Source organism: Tenrec ecaudatus, chromosome 13 (assembly GCF_050624435.1).
Source record: "Tenrec ecaudatus isolate mTenEca1 chromosome 13, mTenEca1.hap1, whole genome shotgun sequence".
Classification (NCBI taxonomy): Eukaryota; Metazoa; Chordata; class Mammalia; order Afrosoricida; family Tenrecidae; genus Tenrec; species Tenrec ecaudatus.
The window spans coordinates 68,684,091-68,698,613 of NC_134542.1; the positions used below are offsets into that span (position 1 = coordinate 68,684,091).

The 14,523-nt window shown below is 39.7% G+C and overlaps 1 protein-coding gene across 1 annotated transcript in view; it reads right to left on the reverse strand.

Annotated features, from left to right (window-relative positions):
* Nucleotides 1–371: 371 nt before the first annotated feature.
* Nucleotides 372–14,523, reverse strand: part of UBR3 (ubiquitin protein ligase E3 component n-recognin 3) — a 176,607-nt gene continuing 162,455 nt past the window's right edge. The window contains exons 34-39 of the mRNA XM_075529394.1: nt 13,464–13,571; nt 13,247–13,372; nt 11,046–11,225; nt 3,854–4,063; nt 3,062–3,201; nt 372–2,723 (exon numbers count right to left, since the gene is read on the reverse strand). Of these exons, the coding sequence (XP_075385509.1) occupies nt 2,606–2,723; nt 3,062–3,201; nt 3,854–4,063; nt 11,046–11,225; nt 13,247–13,372; nt 13,464–13,571 (882 nt within the window). The 3' untranslated portion in view covers nt 372–2,605. The remainder of the gene's footprint in view (nt 2,724–3,061; nt 3,202–3,853; nt 4,064–11,045; nt 11,226–13,246; nt 13,373–13,463; nt 13,572–14,523) is intronic.

Here is a 14,523-nt window from a genome sequence, read left to right on the forward strand (position 1 = left end):
AAACAAACATCTTCCTCATCACATTAAATGTCGTAGGTCTAGCTGGGGACTTCTGGAAGACAGCAGAGACCATAGCAGCGTCTCTCCAATTGGCCTATCTATTTCCTTATTCCCACTGCCCCAAATACACGCAAGAGAGCAAGGGATTATGGGATATGGGACTGGGAAAAAAACAACACAGCCCAGCCACTGGATTTGCAACTAAAAGGTAAAAGTCGAGGAAACCCCCTCTCCAGTTACTCCCACCTTACAGAGACTATTGGTTCTGTTCTGCTTCCACCTCTACAGCATGCTTACTCACAGAAGTTGTCAACACCTTTGAGAAGAAACATGTCAGCCTTAAAAATTTTAAGGGCCTTTCACAAACCAAATGACAGTATGTTTTTATTAACATATCTTACAATGTTCATTATTCCTAGTTTTGTAATTTCTGCTTAATTATAAAGATTGATTTAGCATCTACAGTAATGTACTGTATTTAAATGTTCATTCATACAAGATATCACACCAGTACATTTTTTTGAATAATATACACACATCACTCTAACTTGGACCTGTTATTTTTTAAAAGTGGGCTTAAAAATAGGACTTATAAAAATTATGGGGGGAAAATTAAAGTTCTAGTTTAGCAGCATGCATGTATGTATTCAAGTACAATTTTCAACCAAGTGCTTTTTTTTAAATTTACTGGTGACTAATTCACCAATATCAAAATAAACACTATCAAATACCCAAATTTTAAAGTTAAGGCTAATATTTTCACTTCACATCCATATGCACAACCATAAAACATTCCATTTTAAATATGTAGTAATCAAAGTCTGAATACAGTATATCATGTATATATAGCATCAGAGTTTCAAACTGTAAAATTAATCAAGTTCATGAATCCTGGAACAGAATTTACTGGAGATGTAAATTAGCATTTTGCTCTTCAACCACACTTACAAAATGGTCTGGTATTAATAATGACCAATGCAAAAAATATGACAGGCTGAACTTATGATACAGTATTTAAAAAAGTAGCAATGTGTTGAAAAGGACAGCTATTTTGTCAAACAATTAGTCTAGTCTTACAGAAAGTTATCTTAATATTTTGGAAATTTATATAAAAATAGCAAGCTATTTCCATGTATTTTATTGTAGAGCTACAGGTAAAATTTCGGTTTTGAACATATGAAAATGTACTGCTATTTTAATGCTAAGCTGTTATTTAGTGTCCATTTTCATATTTGGTAATGTCATGTCATTCAAGAATTTTGTGGAACATGGATCTACCTTTACTTTTATATTTATCATTAAATGTCTTTTACTTCAATACATAAAAATGTTGCTTATCATAACAAGCCAAGAAAATCCAAAGTTCCAGGAGTTGCTCAGATTATGAAATCATAATCGAATTATTGAATCATTTGGAAAAAATATCTTGGTAGCAAGATATAAGACATTGATCTGTAGTCTTCCTTCCCTACGCAAGTGGGTTTAGCTCAGTCATTCCCATCCTTACTGATTTAAAAGCCTCACACCACAAATTGCTGCTGACAGCAGTCTCTGGAAGAATGCAGATGCACAGCTCGCTCATGAAGGTCACCAATGAGACTGTTTTCCCTTTCAGGAACCCAAGCAGAAACAACAGCTGATTACATTGCACAAAGACAATAGAGTTGAACTTCTTGAGCGGACAGAGAAGTTCCAAAATGATGTTTCCTTCGTGGGCAAGTCTGCACATGTCCAATGCAATCATGTAAACACACACCCGGCTGGTGATGAGAGATGGGTGTGCAGAACCAAATCGCCCATGTGTACGCTCTTGAAACATCTGATCGTATGGGAAATTCTACTCATTACTACAATTGATATTTCACCCTCCTGAAATGACAAATTTTGAATTTTAAGAATTCCCCCGCCCCAATGTACTGTATTATATTAAGAGCAGCTATCTACTATTTTACACCTATTTCAATTATTTACCTGGGGAGAATATTTATGAAATTCCTGAGAATGAATTAAGTTTTCAGCAAAGCCTTAAACTTTTAACAGATTTCTCACAATAAGAAAAAATTTCAAAGTTCTACTATTAGACCAACTTTTACTATACAATATTTCACATAAATCATGTTTTACATTTTGTCTAATTACATACAGCAAAAATCTCAAACCAACACAAGAATGGCAGAGGAAAAAATGCAATTGGTTTAGCAGATGCAAATTAAACACACATATATAGGAAAGCAGTCAAATGGCGGAGAAATCACACTCACTCTACAGTCTCAACGAAAAGTTGCTATGCATGGGTGGGAGAACCGTTCCTAGTGATTTATTTTGTGAACAAGTTGTGCTTCTTATTAATTGGACTACACAACAGTGACCACTAAAGAATGGTTTCACTTGTCACTTAGGTTTTCCAGATACGTTGTTGTTCTTAATTATTTTACCATCAGTGTGGTCACCAAGCACCTAATTTTGGAAAAGCTTCAGAATGTATGCTTCCTTTTTCTCCCCTCCTGCAAGAGCATTCATCCCTCCAAATTAAGTTAAAGCTTATTGTTGATAAAAGTAAATTCTTAATGAAAATGATGATCTGATGCACTGTTGAGGTGGTGAGTCACAGCCCATTGTAATGTGGACCCCATCTTTTATTGATGTGATCAAAGGTATGCGAAATCCACTGCTGTTCAAGAACTTTGTATCTCTCCTGGCAAATGTAGAGAGGCTTGCCTCGCCTAGAGAAGCGGGGAGGGGGGAGAAAAGAAAAGTATTAAAATAGCACAATACAAGAGAAAGCTGGGGTGTAGACACTACCCCATGCCATTCATATAGGCGTCAACATGTATTTGTTTTAAAGAGACTCCTGGTGGCAAAAACCTCACATCAAAATTTGGTTTGTTTTATACTTATTTAACATGTTGAGGTGGAAACTATCTTAAATATTAGGAATAGTTCTAAATTCACACTCCTCAGTTGTTATCATATAAAATAATAGTTACAAAGCCAGGAAGACACATTGTTCCTATTGACTAGGTTTCAATGAGACACCCAATTACATCTCTGCACATCTGACCTAAGATCTCGATCTTCCTCTCCATGTGCATCCAAATACACGGAACCCCAGAGGCAGAAGCGGTGGCCTCGAATGATTATAATCACTGATGCATTGATCAAGAGGAAAATCCCTGTTCCAGCACCACAATTCTGAGAATGCTAGAAAGAAAAGAAAATTTTTTAATTAACTCCACAATCAAATGAGCTTTGTAACAGAATTTTAAGTATAATTAAATAGAGATCTTTTAAAAAGTTTAATATGATCTCACTTGTATTAGTTATAATCTCAATTTTAATACTTTATTACTAATGCATTGAGAAGTTTGTTTAAGAATTATCCAGGAAAGCAATTAACAGTCAACCTAGGTAAGAGGCCAGCATTTCCAAGAGCACATAGACCGTATATACTCGTGTATAAGCCGAGTTTTCCAGCACATTTTTAATGTAGTTTTTGCGGTAAAATTAGGTGCCTCAAAAAAAATAAAATTAGGTACCTTGGCTGAAATTTGGGTCGGCTTATACTCGAGTATATATGGCAAGTATTGCTAAACACATCACATTATAAGGTCTGACCTAGCCTTAAAGGACCAGAAAATTAAGGAAAGAAACTAGAATCATCTTTAAGAAAGGTTTCACTTATTTAAGTAAAGCCTTTTTCTACAGTAAAAATAATAAAAACAAAAACACTCTCATATGTAACTCCTCTTCAAAAAGGAGTCACATGTGGAAAGCTGGCTTGAACATCTAGCTCACATGTGCATGTGAGAAGAGATTTGATTTCCACAAGTTCATATCGTGCATGACTGCTCACCAGTACACATTCACAGTGACTCTGCTGCTTGCAGCACAGCCCTTTCAGGCAGACGAAAGTTCCACAGACAAGGCAGACAGCAGGGTCTTTAGGAACTTTGGTGCAGACACTGCAGGTTTTCCTGTGGTAGTACTGAAAGATGGTGTTATAATTCTCAGGCAACTGTAGAAGGTGTGGTAATTTCCATCTTGATTCTTGGATAAGCAATGCCTAAAATAGCACCCCAAAATAGCCATTAGTATATTTTTAAGCCACTATAACATTTATTTTTTCTCCAAGGGCTGTTTTTTAAGAAAGGAACATTTTTCTCCTATAATGTGACTTATTTTCTTTATTAACACTTCTCATCTTACATTACATAAATTACTAAAACAGTATCCCAACAATCATGGTTCTCCATTTTAATGTAACTTTGAATGAAATATGATTTAAAATTTGAGATTTCTTACCCTAAGCATTAAAAATATTATAGATCACTGAATGTGCATGGAAAACATGAGTTTTAAAATATGCTCAATATAACAATTTTAAATAAACATTTTAAAACTCAAGCTTTGATACTTTTCAAATAAGAACTTTTCTACTAGCTTTAGAGACAGAAACAGAGTAATTTATTATTCCTATCTTAGTATTTTATAATTTAGAGTCTCCTGTGATGAGATAAGTTCACATATGAAGATTTTGCCTTGGTTCTTCAGAAGAGCAGCAGAAGAGATTTCCACCCAAACTCCGAGGAGTTCAGTTTTAGTTTTAACCCCAGAAGGCTTATTTTTGTTCGGTTGACTGATATTTCCTTGGTAAACTGTAAACAACTCAGGGCGTGGTACCCAACAGAATGGACTGGAAAATACTCCTAAAGGCCAACAGTCCTTGAACTAACTACAAGCTTTTCTTTCTTATAGTGTTTTTGGGGGTTTTTGTCATTGGTTTGTTGCTGTTGTTGTTTTATTGTATATTGTTGCTTGGTTTTGCTCTGTCTTGTTTTTGTGCATGTTATTATCTCCGCAGGTCTGTCTAAATAAGATAGGCTGGATGAACAATCTGGAGGAACAAACAATGGGACCAACCATTCAAGGGGGACATGGGAGGGGGGTAATTGGGGGGAAAGACAGTGGCGTTAACAAAGTCAGGGACAAGGAAACAACAAGTGATCCAAATCAGTGGTGAGGAGGGTATAAGAAGGCCTGGTAGGGCATGATCAAGGGTAATGTAACAAAGAGGAATTACTGAAACCCAAATGAAGACTGAACATGATAGTGGGACAAGAGGAACGTCAAAGGAAATAGAGGAAAGAGCTAGGAGGCAAAAGGCATTTATAGAGGTCTAAATAAATACATGTACATAAGCAAATATATTTATATATGAAGAAGGGGGAATAGATCTATATGCCTATATTTATAGGTTTAGTATTAAGGTAGCAGAAAGACTTTGGGCCTCCACTCAAGTGCTCCCTCAATGCAAGAATACTTTCTTCTATTTAATTGGCATTATATGATGCTCACCTTCCCGAAACAACCGCTGAAGACAAAGCGGGTGAATAAGCAAATGTGGTGAAGAAAGCTGATGGTGCCTGGCTATCAAAAGACATGGCGTCTGGCGTCTTAAAGGCTTGAAGGTAACCAAGCAGTCATCTAGCTCAGAAGCAACAAAGCCCACATGGAAGAAGCACACCAGCCTGTGTGATCACGAGGTGCCGAAAGGATCAGTTTTCAGGCATCGAAAAATGAAAAATCTTATCATTGTGTGCTCACCTCCATGATACAGTCGCTGAAGAAAAATGGGTGTATAAGCAAATGTGGTGAAGAAAGCTGATGGTGCCTGGCTATCAAAAGATATAGCATCTTGGGTCTTAAAGGCTTGAAGGTAAACAAGCAGCCATGCAGCTCAGAAGCAAAAAAGGCCATATGGAAGAAGCTCACCAGCCTGTGTGATCATGAGGTGTTGATGGGATCAGGCATCATCAGAACAAATAATCTTATCATAATGAATGAGGTGGGGAGTGCGGAATGGAGAACCAAAGCCCATTTGTAGGCCACTGGACATGCTCTTACAGAAGGGTCTCAGGGAGGAGATGAGCCAGTCAGGGTGCGATGTAGCAATGATGAAACATACAACTTTCCTCTAGGTTCTTAAATGCTTCCTCCTCCCCCACTATCGTGATCCGAATTCTACCTTGCAAGCCTGGCTAGACCAGAGGATGCACACTGGTACAGATAGGAACTGGAAACACAGGGAATACAGGGCAGATGATCCCTTCAGGACCAGTGGTGTGAGTGGCGATACTGGGAGGGTGGAGGGTGGGTGGGTTGGAAAGGGGAACCGATTACAAGGATCCACATGTGCCTACTCCTTGAGGGATGGATAACAGAAAAGTGGGTGAAGGGAGATGTCGGACAGGGCAAGATATGACAAAATAATAATTTATAAATTATCAAGGGTTCATGAGGGAGAGGGGAGTGGGGAGGGAGGGGAAAAATGAGGAGCTGATGCCAGGGGCTTAAGTGGAGAGCAAATGTTTTGAGAATGATCAGGGCAATGAATGTACAAATATGCTTTACACAATTGAAGTATGTATGGATTGTGATAAAGAGTTGTATGAGCCCCTAATAAAATGATTTTTTTTTTTAAACTGAAAACAACTTGACAGCTTGGTGCTTTTTGTCTGGCCCTAGGCTGCAGCCTGCCCTGTGACTGGTCTACTACCTTGCCCACCTTGCAGGGATTGGTCAAAATCCACATGACAATAATGGGACTAGCCTACTACACAAATTAAGTGACCGTGGACTACAGGGAGGGTTTTGATCCCTTCCTGGCCTTGGTGGGAGTGCCATTCTTTGAATAAGACCAGGGGGTTGCTTGTTTGGCAGCCACAGCAGTTTACGGACAGAAAGAAGAAAAAGTAGAAAGGGGCAAAGATGAGAGACTAGAGACATAAAGCAGAGTGGGGAGGCAGAGAACCTCCTACAATGGTTGTAACAAAGGTCATGGCCTTAACACTAACGAGCCCTAGAAGGGGTCCTGGAACAGGGTTGGTGGTGACTATGGAAACTTGCGGCTGAGAGCCAGTGCTGCACCAACCTGCTCCCTGGCTGTGAGGTGGGTCAGTGAGCAGTGCGGAAGCTGACAGCAATGAGACTGTCCTGAGGACAGTTCCTGAGAGAGTTGGCCTGTTGTTGAAGACAGGTCATTCTCTTTTCTCTGAAGTTAAGCAAGGTTCTCTACCACCATGTTAAGCCTTCCTAGAAAATGTAAAATGCATTACTGCTGTTAAGATGGTTTGTCCTTCTAAGTGCTGGGCCTTCTTACAAACCACGGTATTTTCATAAGCATCCTGCTCTAAGTGTGAGAAAAAAATACCAAACTACTTACATTTTCCTTCAGGGTATACTTTATTATTTACAACTGTGTGAGGGGACTTTAAAAAGTTCATGGGGAAATTCCATTATCTTTTAAAATTCTATTTTTCCATGAACTTTTTGATGCCCCTCCATATGAAATTACTGATACTAGTAATGACGAGTTTTTAAGATGGTACTCCATTCACAAGAAATGGGCAAAATTTGGTGAGTTTATCATCTTAATAAACTGTACAAGTAATAGGAAATTCATATGGTGGTCATACCATATGTCTACAGCCATAATGCATCTAAATCAGTGTTTCCCACGTGGGTGACCCTGCTGCCTGGAAGCGCACGAGGATCATGGGAAGGCCTGCAAAAGTAAATGCCTATACTTTATTCTGGATTAGAGGCTTCAATATGAAAAGCTTTCATTACTATGAGGTCACTAAGTGATACTCTAAAAAGGGAGCAGTGGGCCAAAGAAGCCTGGGAAGCTAGGATCTAAATGGATAAAGTACTTAGTAGTTCACTTACTACTTGTAAAGGAGTTTATGGAAAAAGTAGCATGGGAGCAAAAGTTCAAGACAGTATTTTTATTGTTGATGAGGGCCACCAAGTTGGTTCCAAATCACAGCGACCCCCTGTGTCAGAGCGGAAGTGCCCCAAAGGTTTTCTAAGATTTAATCCTGATGGGAGCAGACAGCCAGGTCTTTCCTATGCAGTCACTGGGTGGCTTTGAACCACCAATCTTTTTGTTAGCAGCCAAGCACCCAACCGCTGCACCACTAGGGTTCCTAATGGCAATATAACCCCAAACTCCAAGCCCATTGCCACTGTGCTGATTTCGACTGAAAGTGACTCTATTCGGGGCAGAATAGAACTGTGCTGTGGAGCTTACACGGCTGCAGTGCTCGACAGAGGCAGATGACGACAGCTTCCTCCACCGGAGCACCTGCGAGAAGAGTCCAGCTACCAACCTTTGGGTTACCACGGGGCCACAGGGCTCCCCTCAAAAACCACCCAGGAGCTCAAGATTTGCAATTGGTCAAACTCAGTGTCCAGCCGCAGTCCAAGATAACCAATCCTCGAGGAACCTTTCCATGAGTGGGAGGGATAGTTATTTTTTCCTCACTGGACTTGACATACACTCTGGGCTGGGAGCCTGGCAGCTCACACCAAACTGTTTCAAATCCAAGACTTTCCTTCACAAAGTGAGAAGGCAGCAGATCTGTGGAATTCACTGGTCTTAACAGATACCAAATCATCTAAAACAAGGATGAGTTTTTAAATGAGGAACTACTACCAGCTTGATGAATTTTTAGCCATTGTTGGATTTTAAAAAAGCACAGAATCAGATCTGTGCTTCTACGAAATGAGGCACACGTTCACAAGTGCAACCAGTAGGTGTCTAAGGCTTAGAAAGCAGTGGTGGCCCATTATTATAACAAAAGATCCAGTCTCAACTTTCTACTTCTCTGGACTCTGTTTTAGAATCCAAGGAGGCTGTGCCTATCCCCGTGGATCTAATCATTCCACTGACTGAGGTACTCGGCACCACCACACCATCCCAGGTGCTTCCTATCAGCAGGAGGACAAAGGAAAATGGATTACCACACTGGATGGGGTGACTAATCCGACCAAGAAGAAAGAAGAAGCATTGCTATACACGGGGATGCATAGCAGACTGTCCCCCACCACATGTCCCAAGTTTGGAAGGGAAAATTTTAACACAAAGTTATTACAGCCTCATATAAGGAAGACAAGACCAATCCCCAGAAGCTCAGATTTCTCAGAATAAAGTTGGTGTCATATCCTTCATCAAAGAAAACCAACTTGTCTTTGAGGTGCTGGTCAGAGGAGAAGACTGTGAAGGAAGGAAGTCCTCCGAGTGCATTCTTGTTGTTCACAAGAGCTATGTTCCACCGCGTCAGCGAGAGCACTGGGTAACAAGGGAGCCAGCGCTCCTCGATGAGGGACAGAGTTAGGCCCTGGTCAGCTCTGGATGCACTTTATCCACTGGTTAATACAGAGCCTTGTTTTATGTCTTTCTGAGCAGTGGCATTTTAAAATATATTTTGAACAAATAATTTTACGCAGCCCATTTTAAAACAGTAAAACATTAGTCAAGAAAGGTTTAGCATTTTCCAGACCCAGGTAACTTAACCATACATTTCTTTGGCTTTCAGTCTCACAAACATTATGTTGTGGTTTTTTGATCCACAAATTTAGTCACTTTTCTGTCTTGTTGATAAGCTCTATCACACATGACAGGCGCTGCTTCAGTATTCTCTGGAGCAGACTCATGTGTAGACTGCCGACTTCCTTTTCCTTCTTCTGGATGTACCACCCTGTTGACTCACTAACGCTGCGTCTCCCACCAGCAGCCCTGGAGCCCTTGCCTGAGTGAGGCCGAGCTAACACACCCCGCTGTCTTTGGAAGGCCTGCCACAGCCTTCTTGAGCACAGAGACCCCAAGCCCTGCGAGCACTGCATTTAGAGACCATTTGAGGCAGCAAAATCACTAACAAATAATAATAAAAAAAGAACTAGATGGTCAAAAATGTGACACAAAGTACATTAAAAGAGCACTTGCTTACAGTGCTGGAACAAGAAGTCAGAGTACTGTCTCGTTCAACCTCGGCCGAGAATGTGTATCAGGTGACTCAAATGTCTCATTGCTTTGCACAGGTCTGGGGATGGCTGCAGAAGTACCACGACTATTGATTGGGAGGTTACAAAAATATCTAACCAAGTAAATAACTATATATAAGATGGGGGAGGGGCATGCGGTGTTCCTGAGAGGTGCAAACCATAAATGCACCCAGCTGCTTGCTAATCGAAAGGTCGGAGGTTTGGGATCACCCAGGGTAGGGTGCCTTGCAAGAAAGATCTAGTTGCAAAAACTCGGTCATTGAAAACCTCATGGTGCACAGTTTGACTCTGACACACATGGGGTTGCCATGAGTTGGAACTGAATCAAGGGAAACTGGTAAACTATCTACTTAATTATATTAACTGCAGCTTTATAATTAGTTCTAAATCATCTTCTTGCTATATGTTTTGTCACATTTTTCACCAACTTCCCTCCACCTTTCTCTTCCTATTGAATCCACAGTGGGGTGGTACAAATTAAGGTTTTGGAGCACTGGCCCCTTTCTGGGGGAGGGGGGATAATTTTTTTTTAACTCAGCACCACCTGGCAATTAAAAACTTTTGAACCATAGCCCTTAATCCAGGATAAAGTACAAGTCTCTGCTTGTGCGGCCCCTGTGCACCCCCAGTGCCCCACCGTCAGTCCCCACCTTGGGAAACAGCGCTCCAGCAGAAAGAGCAACGTGAGCCCCCAGCCAGAGCACTGACGGCCCCGCAGCTACTCCACTCCTTCTCGCCTAGCCACTCATCTCCAACAAGAGCCCTTTTTGCACCAGTCACGCTGGCAGGCAAAGGCCCAGCACCTTTTACGGTTAACGATAGGGCCTTTCTAAGTCCTCTAGTCCAAACATGTGATTTTTGCATGAAATGGATCTTTTTCCAATAAAGTTACAAGTTCCTTGTCTACCTTTAAATTATTTTGCCTCCTCCAAGTCCAATGCCATGGCTATTTGAGGTATACAATAAAAACCTGTCGACCTGAAATATTTAAAAGTTACAAACTACTATCTCATCTCTGTTAACGGAAGGATTTCTGCTTCCGTGGTCAGAAATGAAATGTATACAAGCAAATCCTCTTTCAAATCAATCAGTTTAAAGTCTTTGCAGGTCTAGATAACCATCAACAAACAGGTCTCACTGTTCTCCCTACTATGGGCACATCATGACCATGCTAAATGACGACTCCTCTTGGAACATACCTTTCCTTGTTCTGCATGCCTTTCCGTAAATGAATTTATCTCAGAACACCATTGAGACATAATATCAAATGCTGGAAGTGGCCAATGGAGACAGGAGGCACTGATGAATGGATGTTCTGCTGGGTAAAATGCTGGCAGAAGTCCCAGGCAGCTGGCAAGAACTGAAAATTCTTCTTCTTCCTTTTAGACACAAAGAAAATTCTAAAGGCATTTCATCAGAAACATTTCCTGTGATACATATTTTATGTGTCAACTTCATCAATTACTTGGGGACAATAAGACTTTAATTAAGTAACCAAAGAAAAGGGAATAAAGGAGGAAGAAAGAAGGGGGGGGACATAATTTCCAAGCCGTTATATCCCCATCTCCCCCATATATTTCTCTTCAAAATTTAACTTCTGAGTGCCATAACATCTGCTCCTTTGACGTATTTAATTTTTATATGAAGCTGTCACTTATCTGGTGAACATAAGCTATAGAGCATAGCTGTTCAATGAAAGAAAATCCTAATTTGGAGCCAAGAGATAGCTACTTTAGGTTAGCAAGGTATGAGTCATCAGGGTGACTGAAGAACAATAGCAAAAACACAGAATTCATAAGAATCCATGTTGAATGTCTGGGCTGTGAGGGAGTGCCAAGTGAAGTCAAGTTAGCAAAAGAAGAGTATTTTTTTAAATGAACTTGTGTATTGCTCAAAAATCTAAGTCCGGTTCTATGTGACTGCTCCTCCTGTCACAGGCCGTTCAGACCAATGTTTCGATGATGGTGAGTAATCTGGAGACTTTTTAAGGCGGGGGCCCTTCTCTCGTTCTCTCAAAACTTAATAGGAGAACAATAGTTACAAAGAAAAACATAGTCTATGTCGTCCCACAACCCAGCTCATCAAATCCGTAATTGTATTCTGTCAAACCAAAGGTGGAGAGCTCTAAGAGTCAAGCAATCGGAACATCAACCCACAAATAAAAGATCAAGGAAAATCGGATTTTATAAAATATACGTTTTATAATTTAAAAGTTGATTTTTAAAAGAGTTTGGTACTCAAACACCAAAGACATCTTCCCAAACGCCCCTTTCATTAAACAAAGGACTATTTAGGAGGACAGTGTGCCTACTCCCTCTTTTTCAGTGGACAAATTCCTCCAGTTACCGCTCCCAAGGGAAGCCTTCCCTGGCCCTGACAAATGAGCACAAGACCAGCAGCGCAACTAGAACCAAATGAATTCCTTCTCACCTTCTAAATACTTCCACCGTGACTTCTACCGCTTACATTATTTACTTTAAAAATGCAAAGGATCACAGTCTATGTGTTTTAAATATGATGAAAGTATAGTTGATAAAGGAAGAGTTGATATTATTTGATATTCGCCATTATAGAAGATGTTTATATTCCAGAAAGGAAGTATATGTATATTAGTTAATTTCTTTTAAGTATGAAAGAAAATATCTAATGGATGAATAGTTTTTCAACATCTTAGAACTCGGAATAAAATTTTGGGAACATATTTGCAGAGCTTTATTTTTATTAAGTTTAGTACTTGATAAAACGAAAAATGCAAACTACTTAATGTAAGAGAGAAGAATACTAAACTGCTTAATTCTAATATACTCCAGATGCCAAAGGTCATAAAGATGATCTTGGTTCCCACATTAAACTCCCTGGACACACATGGCAGATAATGTTGGCATCGCATTGCTAAAGCAGTGTGCCTAACTTTCCCTCTGTTTTTCAACTGGGTCACTTTCTTGACTCCTCAAAATGAACCAGAGATTTATTAAATGGATTAAAACAGTAATAATTCACTCATCAAAGTTGGCTACAAATTAAACATTCTGCTGTTACATCATAAAAATGCCAACATATTTTTAAACTGTTAGCACACAGACCATAATAACTATTAGCACACAGACCAAAATAACTAAAAAGGTATTAAAGGTATTAGTGATAAAAATATTGGAAATTATAAATGATCTAATCCCAAAATGCCCAAATAATCCAATATTAGGAATATTGCCATAAAAACAGGTAGATGATAATAAACACAAAAATAATAATAGTAAATATTGTAAATATTTAGCCCTGTAACTTAGGCTAACATATGCATGTATGACAAAGGATATGGAGGCTACACTACGTATGCATCTACTTCAAAAATGAGCTTATTATCAAAGCAAGACTCCCTATTCTCTACCATAAAGTATACCTGGCAGCCAGGTAAATCTTCTCCAAACAGGTGGTGTTGAAGAAGACTGGTGATTCTCAGGAAATGTAAGCAGAAGTCCTGTAAGTATTTTTCCATGGACTCAGGAGACCAAGTAGTAGGGCTAACCTAAAGTTAAAGGAGATTTGAACAATCCATTCTGTAATATTTGTAATGGCAACAAAACAAATGGTGTTTCTAACAGTCTTAGAGAGTATACCGTTGCACCCTCCGGAGTTCCTTCTCCGTGGAATAACTTTCCTTTGGATAGTTCACTTATCACAAAGCTTAGTAACACGTCATAAGACTTTTCAGCATCACACATATTCTGGGGGAAAAAAATCAAATTATCAGTTAAGCCATTCATTCAAAATTACAAACATTTTACATGGAAAGAGTACGTTATAAAATATGTACACTGATTTTCAAACACGCAAATGTCAGTTCTTCAAGTTTGCATAACAGGGTATATCTCTGGATTCACAATGAAATTAAGTCAGTGCCCAAAAGCTATTCAAACACTTCTTTAAAAAACAACATATCAACTAGTTTGTTTTTGTTGAGGTCAGGTGCAGGCGAGTCAGTTCTGACTCAGAGACCCTAACACAGAACAAAACACAACCTCGTCGTGCACCATCCTGACAATCTGTTTTTAAGTTTGAGCCATCATCGGAGACACTTGTCGATCCGTCTTGTCAAGGACCTTCATCCCTTTTTACTGTCCTTCTACTTGACCAAGCAGGATGCCCTTTTCCAAGGACTGTCCTCTCTGGATAACATGTCCAAAGTAGATGAGACAAAGTCTCGCCATGCTGACTTCCAAGGAACATTCTAGCTATACTTTTCTTCCAAGGCAGATTTGCATATTCTTTTGGTTGTCCATGGTACTTTCAATGTTCTTCACCAGCACAATTCAAATGCATTGATCTTTCTTCAGTCTTCCTTATTCAGTGCCCAACTTTCACATCGGAGGCCATTGCAAGCACCATGGTTTGGGTGGGGCACACCTTCATCTTCAAAGTAACATTCTTACTTTTCAACCATCTAAAGGAGTCTGGTGGGGCAGATTTACCCAATACTATGTGTCCTTTCATCTCTTGACTGCTGCTTCCAATGAGCATTGATTGTGGATCCAAGCAAGATGAAATCCTAACAACTTCAATCTTTGCTCCATTTGTCACGATGTTATCTACTGATCCAGTCATAAAGGTTTTTGTTCACACTAAGTTGTAATCCATACTGAGGGCCAAAATTCTTGATCTTCATCAGCAAGTACTTCA